Raw genomic sequence first — 22,488 nt, 5'->3', positions numbered from 1 at the left:
GACTCCGCCAACTGTGCATAATCCCATCCTGTACCTCACCTTTATTAATTACCTCTAGTGTCAATGTGTACCTGTTTTGAGTCTTATTTTATGCTTTTTTCTGCTGTCAAGATCACTATGATTAACAAAGTAGCCACTGTAGCGCTGGTTAAATGTTAAAAAAAAAAACCTCTTGGCGCATCAATCTCATTGAAGAGTTCTAGTTACTGTTTTTTAAAGTATTAGGTATTAGGTGCAGACCGTATTACCTTGTCCAAAGTTGTTGTAACCAAGGCTCGTACTGATTGCTAACAATTATTACCACTCCAGTCTCTTTTTCTGCCTTTTTAAGATATCAGTTCTTCGGTAAAGGACATTTTGGCTGACTTGTTCGAGAACATCTCATTCAGCGTATTCTGCACCTCAGAAAAGCCTAATGACTGATAAGATAGATGGCTGGGTGTAGTTTATTCATAAAATATTCTGTTTTTCTGCACTGTTTCCTTCGATGGGTCTGATATTCCCCTTCTTCAACTTGAATGCAAACGGCATATATCACTCACGACAACACTTCTCATTTCTAACATCTAACCAAAAGCATACAAGCTTGTAGTTACAGGGTATTGTGCCTATAGTATTAAGTCACATTAAAGTAAATACGAAAAACTAAATATACAAATATCTCAACATGTTACAGTTCCAACAAATATGCGGATGGTGTGTGGAAATTCCTATTCTGTCATGTGGGCAGGAAACTGATCTTTACAAAAGCCGACAGCCACTCAGTGCGACATTCATGTAAATGAGAAATAATTATATGAATTATTATGATAACATTCTTTAAAACTAATTTCCAGTAACTGACGGAAAAACACCAAAAAAATGATACTGTTCCGAAACTCGGGACGGAAAAGGGGAGATGGTACTGGGTTAAAACCGTGTATGAGACCTTGAAACGTGCTCGAATAGTTCAAGTGAAGGAACGCTCTTTACCAGGTGCAAGTATCCGTGTTGGAAACCTTGTGCGCTAAATAGTTTCAGCCTACCGATAAGTTAATGTGAAACATAACACTTCAAAAGTACCGCGTACCTGGCGAGCATGCGCATTGCAATCAACATGCTGCAGAAGTATCTTCAGCTGACCTTTGTTGCTGATGAAGAGCGATTTGATTGGTCCACAACACCCAGCCGCTATTGGTCGCCTGAGGTATACTCGGATTAAACTATTGCATCATATGCGTATCTGAAGGTTATTAAAATCGAATGCTGTCCCACAGTTCAGTACGTGCTGTCGCGACGAATATACTATGTGAAAGTGACAGTCGGAGAAAGTAGGTAAGTTAAGTAACGTTTTACGTGAAGCAGTGTATTCTTGTTGTACTATAATAACATCGTAATCCGTCTCTAGATTTTATTTAACGTGGAATTATTCGCAGCAAATAAAGGAGAACGGGAAACACCTCCGTGAGTACTGTTGCGTGGTGACAATAATAGTAGTGTATAAATTTGTAATACGCTCGATGACATGTAATTAGGAATAAATTGTATCAGACGTACTTCTGAGGCAGCTGACGGTGCGTCAAAAAAATAAACTGCAATGCGTGTTTTGATCAAAGTGACAGCTTGTACTTGCAGCATTAGTAGGTGTAGTATAAGCTGTACTAAGACAGGAAGAACGTGCCCTCGAGAAATATAAAGCAGGTTATTTCTTTCTGCCAACAGCAAGTGCTAGTGTCACATCATCGTTTCTTACGAAAAATGATTGTCACGAGTTTCATGAAATCTCATCACCCGTTGTATATACAAAGACAAATTAGTATCAGATATACTCTCCTGGAAGTTTAGCGAACAGTTTAATTGATTTTGTGTAACTGTTTAACTTCATTTTGTGTGAACGTTAACGTCATCCCCTTTCAAAGGTAATGTCATGGTATCTATTGATTTTTTTTTTTTTTTTTTTTTTTTTTTTTTTTTTTTTTTTTTTTTTTTTTGTAACATAGTTCAGTTATTTTTCTATAACATTAGCCATTTGGTTGGACTGGTGCAATCCTCACCCACCGCCTGTGTGGTGTCATTTTGATTTCGTTATACATTTTAAACTGCATTGTTAAATACAAAGTATCAGTCATTTCAGTGTGTTTACATAAGCCACGATGTCATCCAGCCTTGTTTCCTCTAATGCCTTCAAATTGAGAACAACTCCGGGCAACTTTCTGATAGATGGGTTACAATGTCACAAAGACTGAGACAGTTCCTTACATACACATTGTTTTACTCAGTAGTCCATCCGAGCTTGTTATCTGTCAACAGAGTGTGATAAATAACTAATATCCACTGTCCTGTCATATTGTTAGTCTCAATAAATGACTCCCTTGATTTAATGCCATTGTTTGTTACTAAAGCATCTGTCAGTCCACAAAATTTGTTTGTATGACATTCTTTTAATTTATATTTATAGTGAGTCACATCATTTTGATCTCCGAACAATTTCCATAACTTGTTGCAGCAAATGTCGTTTGAAGGTTTAATTCACATTATTGTTTAGATAGGGTATCATTATGAAAAAAATGCCAACTCAGAAGTTTTTGAGTAACAGAAAAATAATTCAGTGGGGACAAATATATATATATGTCCCCACTGAATTTAAGAAAAATTCATGTTTCTCATTGGCTCCTGTTATCTCAAATGCATATAGGTGGTCTGAAGTGCTCTGTAAGTGTATGCAAACTTTTCCTCTTTCATCGAATTTGCTCTTCTCTTGTACTTTTTGATGTTATAAATGTATTCAGGATGTCATTTTAATTTTGAACAACTCTCCTGCTTTGTATACTGTATTTATTTCATTATTGCAAGGTGAAGCTGTTATTTTTCCCATGTGTTGCATCATTTATGTGGTTAGTGATATCTTTCTAATACATTCTGTAATTTGGCTATTGTTTTTCAACTCTATCAATTTGTAGATGGTCCCTACTAATTTTCTTATAAATGAATAGTGTTACTCATTACAATGCACACTTTTTCAGGTAATCTGGTTTAGGAAGTTCTTGGAATCCAAAGCGGTCTTTGGTACCCAAACTTTTCATTTATTTTGTGACCAGTTTCGAACTGTTAAATCATCAGATGTGTCTACAAAAAGCAAAAGAATGTGCAAACTTATCAATGAAAGCATTACAGTAGGATGTAACAGTAATGGCAGTAGTGCTCAGATGCAGCTTTACTAGTTTAGGAAGTCAGGTACGTGGGCTTTTAGCTGCTCTACAGATCATGTATGTTAACACTTCTACCAGTACCGGTACTGTTTTATACTGTCATAATGATCTGGTTGGTGTGGTTTCCACATTCTTTTGCTATTAACTAGACGTGTCAGATGATCATCTGACAGATTGAAATCAGTCATAAAATAAAAGAATAATTTTGCAGTTAGACTGTTTTGCATTCCACAAGATCTTAAAGAGTGGGTCACTTTATACATCAATGGATTGTCACACTTCATTATTAATTTGGTTTTCGTCCTTTTTTATCTTAGGCATGTTCAGAATGTCAAAGGTAGACTTGAAAAATTGAAGAGATATAAATTGTTTTTGTTACTATGTGAATTGTAGGTTTACAGATGCAATGCAGGAAATAGTGGTAGATCACACAATTATGAGAAAAGGTGTGGCAACACAAAACTCATGATTTTCATTTTATAGGTGGGGGGGGGGGGGGGGGGAGGGGAAAGGGGCAGAGGCAGAAGCAGAAGCAGCTGCTCTGGTGGGAGATAGACTGATGGGTTAATGAACACCAAACTTAACTTCTCACCTTTACTGGATATACTTTGTGTTCTGTAAGTCTCACCTTGACTTGTCATGTATTTGTAAAACTGATAGGCCCTAGTACTTTTATTGTTAAATATATTTACATCATTAGGTATTCTGAGAAAAAAAGTCACATCACATATGAATAAATAAAGAAATAAGTAAAACAGTAGAGCTTTGATGTTTAAAGGCCTCATTTTTCTTCTTCTGGTATGTGACAGAAAGAACACAAGAAACTTTTAATGATATTTCTAGACAGGAAGAAGGATATCAGAAGTTGACAGACAGCTAATGTTTAGTATTATTTTAACACTATTAAGCTTGTAAATTACTCAGTTGTTCTCTGTGCTGAGTGACTATTGTTTTTCTGAGGCCTCAGCAAGATCCATAGCTTAGTTTTTTATGCTTAAGTGCTGCACATTTATTAGATTATTAAGCAAAAGCAATTTATTTTCTCTCTGCTGAAATTACTAATTGCAAAAGCAAGTGAGAGACCACATTCAAAATATTTTTATTGTGAAACTGTCACCAGGACACAATGATTTTAAGAAGACATTGCTTGCTCTTACCATTGAAAATGGAATGTAATACCTTTCTTTTTCTATAATTAGTTTGGTAATGTTCTGATTTTATTATTTTGCATAATGTTGATAAACACACAGTATGTGTCCTTACCGTCAGAGTATTAATTTGTGTGTGTGTGTGGGGGGGGGGGGGGGGCGGGGTTGGTTAGAGAAGCTCCAAACAAGCTGTTTTTTGCACTTTTTATTCTGTCTCTTTATGGTATAATAACAACTAAAACTCTCTGTGACTATGTATAGAAGAAGTCAATCACGATGTGCTGTTAGGTTCTGGTGTGTAGGTTGTTGATTAATTTGCAATCTTGTACTGGTCAGTTCCACCTAGCGTTACTGTACATCGGGCCTTATACCTGCTGTAATAATGTTGTGATATGTGATACCATATGTGTGTAAACTGAAGTAGAACAGAACACTGACAATATTTATGTGCTTCCATTTTTGATATGTAGGTTGGGGGAACAGCTCTGATATGTAATTTGCAACATGAAAGTTGGGTTGTGATTTGGCAAAGCCAATGAATGTAATGTCATAGTAATAATTATGTTACTTGTTATATTGCAAAATTGATTTCCATGAGTTCTTTAAATTTTTATTTTTATTTATTCTTTTCTGCTGTCACGCATCGGAGAAGATGAGTGCCATTTTTAAGTTATGTACTTCTATAGAGAATTGTCTACACAACATAGAAACTATTGTCATGAATGGTTAATTTATTTTCTGCCAATAGAAATTAACTATGCAAAACAGGGTTAAGAAGTGTGGAGTTGTGTGAACAATGCGAGCCTTAGGTATATTCTTTGAAGTGTACTGTCACATGTCATGTAGATGGCATCTGGGATATTTTGGTTAGTATGTTTCATCTGTAAATGTTGCTCATGGTTTTTTGTTTATATGGTAGTATGCCAGTTAGTTTTTGTGGATTGTGGCTTATGTCACATTGTTCACTATATAGGTTTGTAGGAGATAGTGATCCATTGAAGGGAACAAGTTCTTGGAATGTTGTCTAGTGGACCTGTATGGACTCTTTTTGAAGTCGAGGTGGCAGACTGGCATCTAGGTTAAATTGGAAGGTGACAAAGTATGAGTTGGCAAACCCAACAAAAGTTTCACAACAAAGAACTGTCTTTGTTAAACAATATTTATCTGTGTTGTAGTCAAAGAGCAAGATTGGAAGACAACAGTCTGGTTGCAAGTTGTTGGAGCCAATGAATTTGTTAAGACAGTCCTTTCTTTTTAATACACCTTGTACATTCCAAAGTTACATTTACATCCTTGATGAAATTTGCTATGTTTCCCATTGTGATCTGATATATTCAAGCTTTTAATATGTTTGGAGGCATTAATAGGAAAGCCGTACCCATCCAGAACCCTCTATTCCTATGAGGTCCCATTAATTTCCATTTTGTTAATGCTTTATGTTAGTAATATCATCCATTGCATGTATTTCAGCCATGATAATTGCATTGTTTGTCAAAAGAAGCAGTATCACATTGTTAACTAATCTAGAGACGTGCAACAAACTACATAAGCAATATTCTTGACTGAAGAGAGGTGTTAAGTTTTTGAAAACTTAATTACAAAAAGTATATGAAATTAGTGTGGGGATACTCAAATAGTCAACTGGATGCTGATTGGGGGGGGGGGGGGGGTGGATAAAAATATTTGCCTTGAAGTACTGATACATTATGAAACCTAACATCTCATTGTGCTGCTGTTATTTTATTAATCAAATCCTAAGCATGAGTGAGAAATGGCACATTCATCTCAAAAGAAAAAGTAAATATGTTATATATGAAAAGGAAAGTAATAATAATGAGAACAGCCCTCTTAAAAACTGCTGTAAACTGTAGTAAGGTAAAAGCTCACAGACTGTAGATACTTCTTTAGATTCTTACTTCTGTAATTAGCAGTACACAGTCAGATAACAGGTTGACCAGATGGCTCTTGTGTTGTGTATCCCTGAGTTTATAAAATGCTAACACAGGCACTGAGAAAAACCTCTGGTATGGTGCATGATACATTAGTAGATTTTAGAAATATATGCACATCCTTATGTCTTTAATTTTGTGGTATGTTGTTATATCCATTCATATAATGAGTGCCAGTTAATATATGAATTTAAATAAATAAAGTTATTGAAAATAAATAAGTAACTATTACTCTTATCATTAAACACTGAATTAGAAAATGCATTACTGTAAGTCTTAAGAGATGTTTGTGAATAATTTAGAATTTGAGCCCAGTTATTAATTTTTGTTTGAAATTTACAGTGCTCTGCTTCTTAAACATGAAGTCTGAGAAGATTTTGCTGTATTTTACACTAGCCTCGTTCGTACATTTTGCCTTAATAGCACCAATTACAGCAAAAGAGAGAGATTACTATGAAGTCCTTGGTGTCCAGAGGACTGCTTCAGACAGAGAGATAAAAAAAGCATTCCGAAAACTTGCAATTAAGTATCATCCTGATAAAAACAAAGAGAAGGGTGCTGAGGCAAAATTTCAAGAAATTGCACAAGGTTTGTTTCAATGAAGTAAATTTTTTGACTAATTTCAGCTATAACAGTCAATAAAATGTATGTTGCTGTAATATGCTATATCATGTTGTTACTGTATTTATTTAAATGCCAGAGAATGCCTAAAATAAATTAGAGATATATATATATTGTCCTTTTTACAGCTTATGAAGTTCTCTCTGACCCAGATAAGAGACGAAAGTATGACCAGTTTGGAAGTGCAGCATTTGCAAGTGCTGGTGCCGGTGGTGGTGGTGGAGGTGGTGCACACCATTTCAATTTTGATGACTTATTCCAAAGTGACTTTGGGAGACATACTTTTAATTTCAATCCTCATTCACATATGTTTCATCATGAGCAGCCACACAACTTCTTTAGCTTCGATGACTTATGGGAAGAGGTATAGTTTCCTGTTACAATTATTCTAAATTAGATATAAAGTATAATTTATCGTGTAGCTGTGCTGCAAGTGTCAATTAGATTTAGTAGTTTGAAAATAGTACTGGCTGGACAATGAAACCTTTATTTTGGCAGCTATGACTGAAACAGTCCCATTAACTGCTTACCGGTACGTATAATGCAAATTTTAAAATGTGCAACAAAATTCAAAATTATCAACTTGTTATTCAAAGGTCGCTAAGTTTTCCTCACAATGTACAAGGTAGAGCAGTGGTTAGGACCCTGGACCAGGAGTCACTGGGTTTAATGAATAACCCAACCATCTCGGTTTTATGTTTTCTGTAGTAGTTTCCCAAATTCACTTTAGGTGAATGCTGGGACAGATGCTTCAAAACTGCTTCAGCCAAATCTCTTCTCCACCTTGCCTATCTGAACTAGAAATCCAGTTGAAGTTTACTTGACACTAGCAAGATATTAAACATCAAAGTTATTTATTTCTAGTCTTCACCCTCCTCCCCCTCTTTTGACCATTTCAGTCCCACTTAGAAATAAAGGTCTTTTGATGGGGGTAATGCAGGGAAGTTTCCCAAAGTGGTGCACAGTCCACCTAGTGTGTGACTCTATCTGAAGCATCTTGTGTGTGTGTGTGTGTGTGTGTGTGTGTGTGTGTGTGTGTGTGTGTGTGTGTGTGTAAAATTAGATACACACAGCGTACATTGGTAGCCAGTCTTTGTGACAGGGTCATCAGGTACCTGCACAGTCAAAACGCAAGACAACACACGGAAATGTTTGTACCAGAGTTGAAAACTGCCCATGCATGCCAAGGAATGTGTGCCTGTCAAGTCTGTGGCACGGGTCCTCCAGGTAGCTGCTGTTGCAGTTAGGTGGCACCCATAGGGAGAACTAACGCTTGGAGTGGGTGACTGTGTGATGGATTATCTGCAATAAAGATGATTAACTTTCTCATGCTGATGGTTGCAAGACCTCGGCAGGCTCCCGAAGAGAACAGATCATTTCAATGGAGAAATGTGTGACCCAAGACTTTTCCTTCCCTGGCTATGCCATGGGAGGAAATCTGATTCAATACCTAGTTTGTACCTCAACTCAGTCTTTTTTTGTCACACACCCATTGATTTTTAATCACAAATCTGGTGCTTATTTAATCACAAATCCCTTGACTTTTTTTAATGAACATGTTGACAAACACTTCTGGGGAGCTAACCTCAGTTAGCAAAATGTAAAACTACCCTATCCAGATTAAAAGGGTGACCCCTACTCAGACTCGGGCATTACTATTCTGTGAGAATCTTTGGTACTACTATCACCATCTCTCCTCTGAAAAGTCTCAAGGTCGTCTACACTATAATTTTCCATCATGATCTCACATTGCAAACAGATAAAGAACTGCATGCAAATTTGGAACAATGAGGTGTCCACAAGATAAAAAGCAGGCAATGGAGCTGTTATTTTTGCTTATCTATGTTACTCAAAAACATAAAATTAATGATTCACCTCTTCCGTTTAAAGTTCTGAGTTCTATGTCTATAGCAAGCATAAAGACATCCAAATCTCCTTGAACATTGGGCCTTGTTCATTGTCTAAATGGTATCTATCTGTGAGGGGGACAGGATCCTCTCCACCCCTCTGTTTCTACTGCAACCAGATTGCTGACCACAACTCCAGACTCCTATCAGAAGAGATTCCAACTTGACCTTTCCAACCCGATACCTCCAGCACCCCCCCCCCCCCCCCAAATCCCATCTCCAATCAGAGACAAAACTCTGTAAGGAGAATAAAAATAAAGAGGACAGAATACAAGAAAGAAGTCTGAAGATCTGGTGGATCCAGCAGCACTAGACCCCCACCCTCCACAAATGGTATTGAAATTACACATGTCAATATTGTTTCTATTTAATGTGTGGTGGTGAGCAGAGGCCAAAATGTGACTTGTCATCTTGAATCCTTCCCACCTCACCTGGGCATACACACAGCCATCATTCAGTAGAACTGTAGCGGTTATTTTCACCACCTAGTGTAACTTGAAAAGCTGCTATCATTTTATGCAGCAATATGTGTTGCGTTTCAGGAAACTTTGTTCTCTGAAATGTATCCTCAACCCTATGTATTTGCCACATCTATTTAAAAAACAGAGTTGGCCCTGAATGAGCATTAGATGGTGTCTCTACATTGGGCCTTCCTAACATTCTTTCTGATCAGTACTGCATTAGATACTGTGGCTGTTCACATAGGGACAACTATCTCTTGGAGTTCCCTCCCTGCAGGTCTGGAGGTTAGAACAGGCCCGAGGTATTCCTGCCTGTCGTAAGAGGTGACTAAAAGGAGTCTCACACGTTTCAGCCTTTATGTGATGGTCCCCTGTCGGGTTTGACCTCTATCTTTCTAAGTTTTCAAAAAGAGCAAGCCAGTTGGGGAAGGACGCCTTAAATGGTGCATTGTGTCATCGTCCATTGAGATCTTTAGCCCACTTTCTCATAGTCGCATTGCAGTCCTGCTCATTCTCCATCTCTTGTGCAAGGACACCTTCCTGGGTGCATTTTCCACCATGCACTATGCAGTGTCGCTTTCTGTGCCAACGATGACCATGGACTTATTAGCACCTCATATCCAGCACTGTAGCCAGTCCGTTGAGGTGGGGCCACCATGTATCCTGTTGGTTGTAGCCCCCTGACAACACAGGGATTGCTCTGTTGATGCATGCACCGTTAACTCCCCATGTGTGCCATGGAGTAGATGCCCATCTCCCTGGTGCATTGGGACTCCTGGCAATGGCCATCCTGCCAGGTGTCCCTTCCTGAGGCTGGGTGGCACCTGTGGGGATGGCACCTAGTCAGAGTGGGTGACATCAGGGCGGATGACACACCATGAAGCATAGTACGTCATCTCTTGCTGGCGGTCCACCGCCAACAGTCTCTAAGGGGGCAAAGTCTAACTTCAGTGCTAAGAAATATGACCCTAAATTGTTCCCCTTCCTGGCCACACCGCGGGAGGAATACCAGGTTAAGGATGGCAGTGAAGCTTATTCGCCCCAGTACCTCGTATGTACGAGAGTTGATGGGGAATTTTTCATGTCCATGAAGCCTCAGTTTTTTGTGGGTCATTTGGAGGACAAGTTGGGGAGGTGGAGGGCTTGTCCAAAATGCGCTCTCTGTCAGTCTTGATAAAAACAGCATCCTCTGCCCAGCCATGGGCATTATTCGCTTGTGACAAGCGGGGGGGATGTTTCTGTAACCATCATGCCCTGTAAGAGCTTAAATATGATCCAGGGTATTATATTCCACCAAGACCTTCTTTTGCAGTCTGATGATGAGCTGCATACCAATTTAGAGTGGCGAGGTGTTCATTTCATGCAGAGCGTCCATCAGGGTCTGAAGGATAATCTGGTTGCCGCCGGTGCCTTCATCTTGGCCTTTGAGGGCGACACATCGCTCGAGAAGGTCAAGGTTGTGACGTCAACCCATACATCCCTCCCCTGATGCGGTGCTTTAAGTGCTGGAAGGTTGGCCATATGTCTTCCCACTGTACTCCCAGCGCCACATTTTCAGATTCTGGATGTCCATCACATCCTCCTACTACATGTGCCCCGCCTCCCATCTCTGTCAGCTGTGGAGAGCACCTTTTTCCTTGCTCACCAGACTGCAGGATTTCACAGAAAGAGAGGAAATTCATGGAATATAGGCCCCTGGACTGACTGACATACACTGAGGCTAAAAGGAAATATGAGCTGTGGCTATGACCTCCTCTTATGCCGTTGCTATGAGAACAGTTGTCACCCCGTCAGTTCCTCACATTCCTATCGCCTCTCAGAACCAGGAGACTACACCTGCCCCTCTTGATGGTTGGGGGGGGGGGGGGCACTTCCCTCCCTGTTGCTCCCACACCACCTACTTCTGGAGCAACACACATGCCGCCCCCCCCCCCCCCCCCCCCCCACCCAACCATCAGGGATATCAGTCACCACTTCTGAGTCGGAAAAGCATAGGTCTTCTTCGGCTCCTCTCGCTAGAAATGGGTCCCTTGGGTCACTCCCTTCCCAGGTTTCTGCTAGTGGGAAAGATGACACCCATCAGTGGCTGAAGAGCTCAAAAGCAGCTGGTTCTAGGGCTTCACGCTCATCCTCAATTCCAGAGACTGAATCAGCTAAGTCCTCCCAGCCAGAGAAACCCAAGGAGCAGCAAGAGAAATCCAAAAAGGTGGTGCCCAAGACCAAGGGAATTGCGGTGGCACCCACACCACCACTACTGACGAGCTCTGCGTCTGTAGATGAGTTGGAGATTCTGGCACCCGCTGAGGACTTACATCTCGCCAGACCCTCACACACAATGGAGGCAAAAAGTTGGTGCTCAGGCAAAAAGTTGGTGACAGCTGGTGACCCTGAGGCAGAAACTGCCTCATAGAATGTTCCATGCCTTCCCAGTCTCACGATGACGTCATCCTCTAGTGGAATTGTGGTGGTTTTTTCCCACCGCTTGGCTGAGCTATGGCAACTTTTAAGCTTTACACCTGCTTTCTGCATTGCCCTCCAGGAAACCTGATTCCCGGCAATGCGGACCCCTGACCTCCGCAGCTATAAGGGATACTACAGGAACTGTAGTGACTGTAATCAAGTGTCGGGTGGAGTTTGCGTTTATGTCCTAAACTCAGTCTGTAGTGAACCTGTGCTCCTTCAAACCCCTCTTGAAGCTGTCGCTGTCAGAATGATGATGACGCAATGTATATCTTCCTCTAGATTGTGCAATATCCCCGAATGTATTAACTGCACTGATTGATCAACTCCCTAAACCTTTCCTACTTTGGGAGATTTTAACCCTCATAAACCCCTTGTAGGGTGGCACCATGCTTAATGGCCGAGGCAGAGATGTCGAAACTTTACTGTCTCAGTTCGATCTCTGCCTCTTAAATACTGGAGCCACCACACACATCAGTGTGGCTCATGGTATTTACTCGGCCATTGATTTATCAATTTGCAGCCCAGGACTTCTCCCATCTATACACCGGAGAGCACATGACAACCTGTGTGGTAGCGACCACTTCCCAATCTTCCTGTCACTCCCCTAGCGTCAGGCCCATGGACGCCTGCCAAGATGGACTTTAAACAAGGCGGACTGGGAAACTTTCACCTCTGCTGTCACCATTGAATCTCCCCCAGATGGTAACATTGATGTGATGGTTGAGCAGGTGACTACAACAGTCATTTCTGTGGCAGAAAACGCAATCCCTTGTTCTTTAGGGTGCCCCCGGCGAGAGGCAGTCCCTTAATGATCTCTGGAAGTCGCTGAAGCAATTGAGGAACGTCGGCAAGCTCTCCAGCGACATAAGCAGCACCCTTTCCTGGAGCACCTCATAGCCTTTAAACAGCTCCATGCCCGCATTCGCCAACTTATCAAACAACGGAAGCAGGAATGTTGGGAGATATATGTCTCAACCATATGTCACCTTCCCAAGTCTGGGAAAAGATCAAACGTGTTTTCGGGTACCAGACCCCAACAGGTGTTGCCGGTGTTAACATAAGTCGCATGTTATCTACTGATGCGAACGCGATTGCCGCGCACTTTCCTAAGCACTATGCTTGAGCCTCTGCATCAGAGAATTAACCCCCAGCCTTTCGCACTCTCAAACGGTGGCTGGAAGGGAAAGTCCTCTCATTCACTACATGCCACAGTGAATCCTATAAAGCCCCATTTACAGAGTGGGAGCTTCTCAGTTCTCAGTGCCCTTGCACAGCTCCTGGGCCAGATTGGATCCACAGTCGTATGATCAAACATTTTTCATCTGACTACAAGCGACATCTAGTCATAATCTTCAACCAGATCTGGTGCGATGGCGTCTTTCCATCCCAATGGCAGGAAAGCACCATCGTTCCGGTGCTCAACCCGGTAAAAACCCACTTGATGTAGATAGCTATCGCCCCATCAGCCTCGCCGACATTCTTTGTAAGCTGCTAGAATGTATGGTGTGTCAGCTGTTGGGTTGGGTCTTGGAGTCACGTGGCCTACTAGCTCCATGTCAGGGCGGCTTCCGCCAGGGGTCATTCTACCACTGATAGTCTTGTCCCCCTCGAGTCTGCCATCCGAACAGCCTTTTCCAGATGCCAACACCTGGTTACCATCTTTTTTTATTTATGAAAAGTGTATGAAACCACCAGGCGACATCATATCCTTGCCACATCATACGAGTGGGGTCTCCGAGGCCGCTCCCGATTTTTATCCAAAATTTCCTATTGCTTGGTACTTCCTGTGTCCAAGTTGGTGCCTCCCATATTCGCCCCCCCCCCCCCCCCCCCCCCCATATCCAGGAGAATAGGGTCCTGCAGATCTCTGTATTGAGTGTCTCTATTTTCAGTGGCCATTAATGGTCTAGCAGCAGCTGTAGGGCCATCCATCTCACCTTCTCTGTATGCAGATGACTTCTGCATTTCGTAGTACTCCACCAGTACTGGTGTTGCTGAGCGGCGTCTACAGGGAGCCATCCACAAGGCACAGTCTTGGGCTCTAGCCCACAGTTTCCAGGTTTCGGCCGCAAAGTCATGTGTTATGATGCACTTCTGTCGGTGTCATATCATTCATCCAGAATCAGAATGTTACCTTAATGACAATCCACTCACTGTAATGGAGACATATTGATTCTTTGGAGTGGTTTTCGATGCATACCTGATTGGCTTTGTTTCCTCACCTTCATGAGCTTAAGCGGAAGTGCTGGCAGCACCTCAATACCTTCCACTGACAGAGCAGATCGCTCTACACTGCTGCAGCTCTGCAGAGCCCTTGTTCAATCCCACCTTGACTGTGGGGGTCTGGTTTATGGCTCGGTGGCGCCATCAGCATTGTGTTTATTTGACCCAGTGCACCACTGTGGCGTTCACCTAGCGACAGGAGCTTTTAGGATGAGTCCAGTGACCAGCACCCTTGGGGAGGCCGGAGTCCTTCCAGTGCAGGTTAGGCATGCACAACTGCTGGCCAGTTATGTTGCACATGTTCGTAGTTCTCCTGCATGTCCAAATGATCGTCTCCTTTTCCCACCCACGGTAGTCCATCTCCCGCATCGGCGGCCCAGGTCAGGGCTTCCAATTGCAGCCCGTGTACGATCCCTTCTTTCCGAACTGGAGTCCTTGTCTTTACCACCAATACTTGAGGTCCATTCACGTACACCTCCATGGTGTACGCCTAGACCACGGCTTTGCCTGCACCTTTCACATGGCCCTAAGTTGTCGGTATGCCTGTCGGCTACTGTCAATGCCCGACCATCCGTCTTATCGTTCCTTTTTTGACGACTCTCTTGACCGTCAATACGGGTTGTATGTCTCTGCCCTGCTACCCCCTGGAGTTCGCTTTCGTCGCCTCCTTCAACACCTTGATTTTTCACTCCCTGCAACCTTTCGAGTGGGCGAGAGCCGCACGCCACCTTGGCTCCAGGCTCAGGTCCGCGTTCACCTTGACCTCAGCTCGCTCCCAAAAGAGGTCACCCCCGGTTCGGTCTACCACTCCCGTTTTTTGGAACTTCGTTTGAAGTTCATCGACATGACTTTCATTTATACAGATGGCTCTAAGACCAATGACGGGGTCGGGTGTTCCTTTATTGTCGAGGCACAAAGTTTCAAATACCGGCTCCATGGCCATTGTTCTGTCTTCACAGCTGAGCTCTTTGCCCTCTACCAGGCTGTTCTTTACATCTGCCGCCACCGACATTCTGCTTATGTCATCTGCTCAGATTCCCTGAGCGCCATCCAGAGCCTCAGTGATCCGTACCCGGTTCACCCTTTCGTACACCGGATCCAACGCTCTCTTCAGCAGCTGGTGGATGTCGGTTCTCCAGTTAGCTTTATGTGGGTTCCTGGCCATGTCGGTATCCCTGGGAACGAAGCTGCAGATGGCGCGGCCAAGGCTGCGGTCCTCCAGCCTCGGACAGCTTCTTGTTGCGTCCCTTCGTCCGATTTTAGCAGGGTGATTTGTCGGCGCATCTTATCTCTGTGGCATGCCGATTGGGCTGCACTTACCGACAACAAGCTTCGGGCCTTAAAACCTCTTCCCGTGGCTTGGACGTCCTCCTCACGCCCTTCTCGGCGGGAGGAGGTCGTTTTAGCCCGGTTAAGAATTGGACACTGCCGGTTCAGCCATCGCCATCTGCTGACGGCTGCGCCGGCGCCGGCGCCGTTCTGACCATGTGGGCACTTGCTGACGGTTACACATTTTAATGTCCTGTCCAGATCTTAACACACTGCGCCTCGATCTTAACCTGCCAAATACTTTCGATGCCATTTTAGCGGATGACCCACGAGCAGCTGCTCGTGTTCTTCGTTTTATCAATTTGACAAACCTCGCTAAGGACATTTGATGATGCTGTTTTTTAATCCTATGCCTGTCAGTCTGTCTTTTATCGTGTTTTCCCTTTTAGTTGTTGTGGTCAACTTGTGCCTCGCGGTGCATTCTTAGAGTAGTCAGGGCGCTAATGACCATTGAAGTTGTGCGCCCTAAAACCACAAAAAAAAAAAAAAAAAAAAAAAAAAACATGGCCCTAAGGACTTGATTAACCCTGCGGCTCTTCGCTGCCACTTCCTCTCGATTCTTCACATGTACCGAGGCCACGAAGTGGTTTACACCGATGGCTCGATGGCTGATGCTCACGTCAGGTTCACGTATGTCAGTGGGCGGCATATTGAACAGCATTCCTAGCCTGATGGCTGTAGTGTTTTCACTGCAAGCTGATGTCTATATCTCGTGCTCTTGAGCACATCCGTTCATGCCCTGGCAAGTTGTTTCTTCTCTGTACTGACTCCTTGAGCAGCCTACAGGCTATCGACCAGGGCTACCCTTGTCATCCTTTGGTAGCAACCATCCAGGAGTCCATCTATGCCCTGGAAAACAGTCCAGTCATTCAGTGGTGTTTGGACCCCAGGTCACGTCGGAATCGCAGGCAACAAACTTGCTGACAGGCTGGCCAAACAGGCTACGCGAAAACTGCTTATGGAGATCGCCATCTCTGCAACTGACCTCCATTCAGTACTATGCTGCAAGGTTTTGCGGCTTTGGGAGATAAAATGGCATAACCTCAGCATGGACAACAAACTGAGTGCCATTAAGGAGACTACAAATGTGTGGCAGTCCTCCATGCAGGCCTCTCGCAGGGACTCTGTGGTTCGCTGCCAGCTCCGCATTGGCCAGCTTAGGTGGCACACGGCTACCTCCTGCGCCATGATGACCCACCTCAGCTGGCTGGTGTGGCCGTGCAGTTCTAGGCGCTTCAGTCTGGAACTGCGAGACCGCTACGGTTGCAGGTTTGAATCCTGCCTTGAGCATGGATGTGTGTGATGTCCTTAGGTTAGTTAGGTTTAAGTAGTTCTAAGTTCTAGGGGACTGATGACCTCAGATGTTAATTCCCTTAGTGCTCAGAGCCATTTGAACCCATCTCAGTGTCGGTGCGGCGCCTAACTGACAGTGGCCCATATCTTGGTGAGCTGTCCTTTTTGGCTGCCCTGTGACGGACGCTTCAGTTAGCGGACTCGTTGGCATTAATTTTAGCTGACAGCACCTCATCAGCTAATTTAGTTTTACGTTTTATACGTGGCAGTAAGTTTTATCATTTTATATAAGTTTTAGCGCATGTCCTCTGTCCCTGTGTGTTCTCCATTCTAATGCTGTTAGGGTGGATGTTTTAATGGGTCACAGAGTGACTGGCTTTTCCTTTTTATTCTCATGGTCGGCCAGCCACAATCATCTGCTCTCATGTTTTTACCCCTTCTACCTGATTCTTGCTTCTCTCTGTGGTTTCCTTTTCCTGTTTTGTCTGTGGTAGTGTTGATTGTCCTTCTGTTGTTCTTCTGGTTCTTCCTTTCTCCTATTATTGTGCTGTATGTCTCCTTTCATTCCTTCTCTCCCTTGTGTAATTATTTTAAAAGGAACAAGGGTCCGATGACCTCACAGTTTGGTCCCCAGTGCCCTTCAGAGCCTCCGTGTGCTGTACACCATTCCACTCTTAGTGCAACGGGTCCAGGAAAGCTGTTACTTGCTCACTCTTGATGGAGCCATTGTGATGTTCATGTGGGTTCCTGATCATGTCGGTCTGACGGGAAACGAGACCCCTGGCGCTGCTGTCAAGGCTGCAGTCTTCGTGCCTCGGCCCGCTAGTTCTTCCATTTTCTCTGAATCTCTCTGTGTTGCTGCCTGTCAGCAGGTGGTGTCACTTTGGCATCACCAGAGGCACTGAAAGAATCTGAGCAGATGATGCAATTAAAAAGCCCATGTCTCCAGATGTAATGTGTGGCCTGATACAGGGTGAAGAGCTATGCTATAAATACTGAGTAGTGTTCTGGAAGCTGATACCAAAAATCATCAGTTCAGTTTAAGTGGTGCTCCCCCATCACTTTGTGCTCATTGCCCTCAACCTTTGATGGTCTGCCATTTCATGATAGAATGCCCTTTTTTGTAACCACTTACATTCTCATTTATGTTTGCCATCTGAGTTATCAGCCATTTTGGCGAATGAAGCATGAGCTGTTGACCGCATTTTATTTTTTATGCATCATAGCAATATGGCAAAGGACATTTAATCTTTAGTTCAGGGCCCTTTCTCAAAGTCCCTTTTTCTATCTGTCTTTCCTTCCGTCGATTGGGCATAACATGTAGTTGCTTTAACTTTTTTTTTCTTCATGTTCTGTGGTTCTGACGTGGGTATGTATGACGCTAGTTATTTTTACATCCTAATACAAAACAAAACAAACAAAACATAAGGACAACTATTCATTTTACTCTCTTTATTGTTTACCTTTCCCCCCAGATTGGGCGCAACCATATTAATATATTTAACGCTATACATCAGTTACATCTATCTTTCCTCCTCCTTGGATATTTAAATGCCCACAACCCATTGTGGGGTGGTGTTAGGACATCTGACTAGGCTATCTAATGCAACAAGTAATCATGGATCTTGATTTATGTTTACTGAGCGATGCCACTCCAACTCATTCTAGTGTGGCACATGGAACATATTCTCTCAGTGTGTAGCTCCAGCCTCCAGTCAAGCCAACTGATGTTACACAATGACATCTAAGATACTGATCATTTCCAGATTGTCATGTCCCTTCTACAGCATTAACCAGCTAAGTGCACACAATGATAGGCCCACAAAAAAAAAAAAAAAAAAAAAAAAAAAAAAAAAAAAAAAAAAAAAAAAGCTAATTGCCATGCTGTCAACACCACAATACTATCCAGTGCTACTCAACAAGGAAATGTTAACAATGTACTACACAATAAAACTACCACAACATTAATAGTAGCAGTGTTGTCTCGAATGCTTTGGAAACAAGTCACACATCAAATTCCCAAGACAATATAAGGTTGCAGGCAGGCACTTCAATGACATATGCACTGTCTGCCAATGGGAAACCGTATTGTCTTTAAAAAGCTCTGTGCTCAGCTACACTACCCCATCAAACATCAGAAAAAATGTTGGGAAAGTTATGTTGCTACCATTCAGACCCATACTACTCGTACTTCTTCATGGGTATGGGCCAAGTTACAGTGTATCTACAACTGCCAGCTAGCAACCAGCATTCCTGATAACCTTCTGCAGCACAATGTTCATACTGTCCATACTATTATTGCTGAACACCACGCACACCTTGCTATAGAGTCCATACCGTGACCTCTCAGCCTTCTGTGTACAAAAGATACGAGGGCTATCCACAAAGTACATTACGTTTTGGAATTAAAAATAAATAAAGTATTGGAATTATTTTTTATTATATACAGATGAAAGCCACACTTAAATACTACTTTTCTACATAGTTGCCATTTAAATTAAGGCACTTATCGTAGCGATGGACGAGCTTGGAAATTCCTTAGTCATAAAATTCGGCCGCCTGCGCCTTCAAACACATGGTTAATCAGTAACCCGGTGGAAATAGGATTTTTGTGGATTTCCTGGAAAGAGGCACTACAATAACCTCTCAAAGGTATTGCCAAACTCTGCACAACCTCAGAAGAGCAATACAAAACAAGTGCAGTGGAAAGTTGGGCTCAAAGATCTTGCTGATTCACGACAACGCCCGGGCCCACACGGCAAATTCCACTTGTGAAGTTCTCGAATCTTTTAAGTGGGAGTTGTTTCCTCATCTGCCGTACAGTCCCGACCTGGCACAGAGAGACTTCCTCTTATTCCCAGCAATGAAGAAGTGGTTGGCTATGCAGTGTTTTGATGACGACGCGCAGCTTCAAGAAGAGGTAACCACGTGGTTGAAGGTGCAGGCGGCCGAATTTTACGACGAAAGAATTTCCAAGCTCGTCCATCGCTACGATAAGTGCCTTAATTTAAATGGCAACTATGTAGAAAAGTAATATTGAAGTGTGGCTTTCATCTGTATATAATAAAAAAAATTCCAATACTTTATTTATTTTTAATTCCAAAACGTAATGTTCTTTGTGGATAGCCCTCGTATTTAGAGAATTACAGCCTGTCCTTCACTACATTATATCTGGAACCATAATGCTACTTTCAGTGAATAGGAACTTCTCAGAGCTCGGGAGCTTGGCAACAATGTGGCACTGGGACCTGATAATATACACTATTAAATGCTACAATATGTATCCACGGATTATTGACCCCATGTCTTTGTGGTTTTTAATTGTATCTGGTATGATGATGCGTTCCCAACCCACCGAACTGAAAGCACATTTGTCCCACTCTTGAAACAAGGTGAAACCCCATGAGTTCGGCAATTACAGACCAATCAAACTTATGAATGCTCTATATAATCCACCCAAACAAATAGTGAACCAGTGACTGTCTTGATCGCTTGAGATTAGAAGTCCTTTATCTAATGCCCAGTGTGGATTTATGAAGGGCCAGTATACAGCTAACCACATGATTTGCCAGGAGTCCATGATGATGATGGATTTTGTGTCACCAACAGCTCATCAAAGCCTCCTTTGGTTTAAAAAAGCCATATCATACGTCTTGGCATTACCTCATCTGTATGAAACTATATGAGTGAGGTTTCAGAGACTTCTTCCCAGTTTTTTACCCAGAATTTTTTCACTCTTCAGTTGTTATGCATTTGAGTTGTCCCATCCTACAGTACCCTTCACACACAAGAATGGAGTCCTACAAAGGTCTGTGCTGAATGTGAGACTCTTCTGACAACTACCAATGGTAGAGGTGGTCAGTATATTCCTCAAGCTCATTCAGAACTCATGATCTTGGCAGCTGCTCGGAAGTGGGGCAGTGAGAATCTTGTGGTTCAGGCACAGGTGCTCATGAATGAGGCAACTCAGTCATTCTCATCCGGGAAGGGAAATCAGTAAAGTGTTACATTGAATGACCAGCAATGAAAACTGCAAACATAATATGTACACATTTAATGAATTCATTATTTCATCTTCACAAAGTTTTGATGTTTGCATTTTCTTGCTGTCTTGTTTAGAAACATAGCAGTGCCAGAAAATAGTATGTGCCAAGAAGTAAAACATTTCTCTACTGTAATCAAACTCAAATTATGACTGTTCAGTGGTGGAAATAATATTCTTTGTCATATTCAAATGAAAAATATAAATAAAAATGCAAGATAAATAAGTCATTAAATACTCAGTTATTTTAATGTAGTAGAGATTGAAGCTCTGTAACATAGTATATAACAGCCTAGAACACTGAAAAACCCCCGAAGCTCACAACTCTTTGGCGAGTTCATGCTTGGCTACCACAGGGTCCCAGCCTTTGCAGCATCTTTCCTCTTCTGTGCTGCATGTCATGCTCTGGCTATTTTTTCCCCCCCTCCCTTTGGGAACATACCTGGGATGCTTTTGGGAATGTGTTCTGCATTTTCAGTGGCCTGACATCGGAACAATCTCTCCACCTTTTTTTGTTCTTATTACTTTCTTCACTCTGCTTCTCCTATCCTTCCTCCACTTCGGCATTTGAGGTTCCTCTTTTTCTGTTTCCTCTGTGTGCAGTCCTGAAGACCGGCCCACTCATCTGATGCTAACAGGTGACTGGGTAACACTTAATTCCCAGCCCTGGGTTGACAGGTAGTGTTCCTGGTACAGGCCAGGCGCAGGGAGGGGTGATGGCCTGCACTGTGACATTCCCAAATTGCTAATTGGTTCCTCTGTCGAGTGTTCGGGATGTGTGACCTGAGGTGTGAACAATCGCCTAAGGGAGGTGTGCCCCCTCTGAAAGAGTCTCCAGTTGGAAGGAGCCCGCCGTCGGTGATGTTGGCAATAATGGGGGATTTTACCACAATCATCCTCTTTACAGTCTACATCTACTAAACTTAAATGGAATGAGGCTAGCGATTCAAAGACCCTCCCAGCTGCACCACTGTTGCTCATGCTTTCACGTACTGAAGATGGTCAGTCCTTTGCTACGGTTAAATCCATTTATTGTTGAAAAAGTTGTTGTTGTAATTACTGGCCATGTGGAATTGTGCTCTTGTTTACACAATGGCACTTTGCTTTTGGAGGCTACTTCTGATTCTCAAGCACAATTACTACTTGCAGCTTTGCTCCTCCATGGCTATCCTGTTCATGTCGAGGCCCATCTAACACTGAATTCTTCGCATGGTGTTATTTACACTAGGTTGCGCAATGGTCTGACCAACACAGAAACCCAATCTTCCCCCTCTGATCAGTGTGTCATTGCAGGCAATCAGGTGATGAAAAAGATAGATGCATCCTTAGTGCCCACACACATTCTTTTTCTCATATTTGATAGAGTAGTGCTTCCCTCGAATGTCACAGCCAGCTATGAAGTTACCACAGTCAGACCGTACATTCCGAACCCGATGCACTGCTACCACTCTCAAATGTCCTTTTGACACCCGACCAAATGTGTAACCTGTGGTAGGGATGCTCATGAGAGTGATTATTTGCTTCCTCCTCCTCCTCCTCCTCCTCCTTGCTGTATCAATTGCAATGGTGACCATGCAGCCTCCTCCCGAGATTGTCCCATGTAACTCGATGAGCAGGCCATCCAGGAGACCCGGGTGAAGGAAAAAATGCTTTACCCTGTTGCTTACAAGTTGTTAGTTAGTTGGAAACCCTGTGTTTTACCATCCAGAACTTACAGTACTGTTCCTGCTACGTCTCACTCCATGGAGGACATGGCAATGCAGACATGTGACCTCAAATTCAGCACATAGGTTGTAAGATCACTCAGTGTCACACTAGCATCTGTCTCTCCTCCTCCAAAATTTTGCCGCACAGGGTAAAGTCA

General features: G+C 42.9%; 1 protein-coding gene across 1 annotated transcript in view; it reads left to right on the top strand.

The window, feature by feature from the left end:
- Positions 1-1,156: 1,156 nt before the first annotated feature.
- Positions 1,157-22,488, top strand: part of LOC124555215 (dnaJ homolog subfamily B member 9-like) — a 48,883-nt gene continuing 27,551 nt past the window's right edge. The window contains exons 1-3 of the mRNA XM_047129065.1: positions 1,157-1,314; positions 6,628-6,873; positions 7,035-7,270. Coding sequence (XP_046985021.1) covers positions 6,645-6,873; positions 7,035-7,270 — 465 coding nt within the window. The 5' untranslated portion in view covers positions 1,157-1,314; positions 6,628-6,644. The remainder of the gene's footprint in view (positions 1,315-6,627; positions 6,874-7,034; positions 7,271-22,488) is intronic.

This window comes from Schistocerca americana, chromosome X, assembly GCF_021461395.2.
Source record: "Schistocerca americana isolate TAMUIC-IGC-003095 chromosome X, iqSchAmer2.1, whole genome shotgun sequence".
In the NCBI taxonomy this organism is placed as follows: Eukaryota; Metazoa; Arthropoda; class Insecta; order Orthoptera; family Acrididae; genus Schistocerca; species Schistocerca americana.
This window is presented reverse-complemented; position numbering and strand designations above follow the sequence as displayed.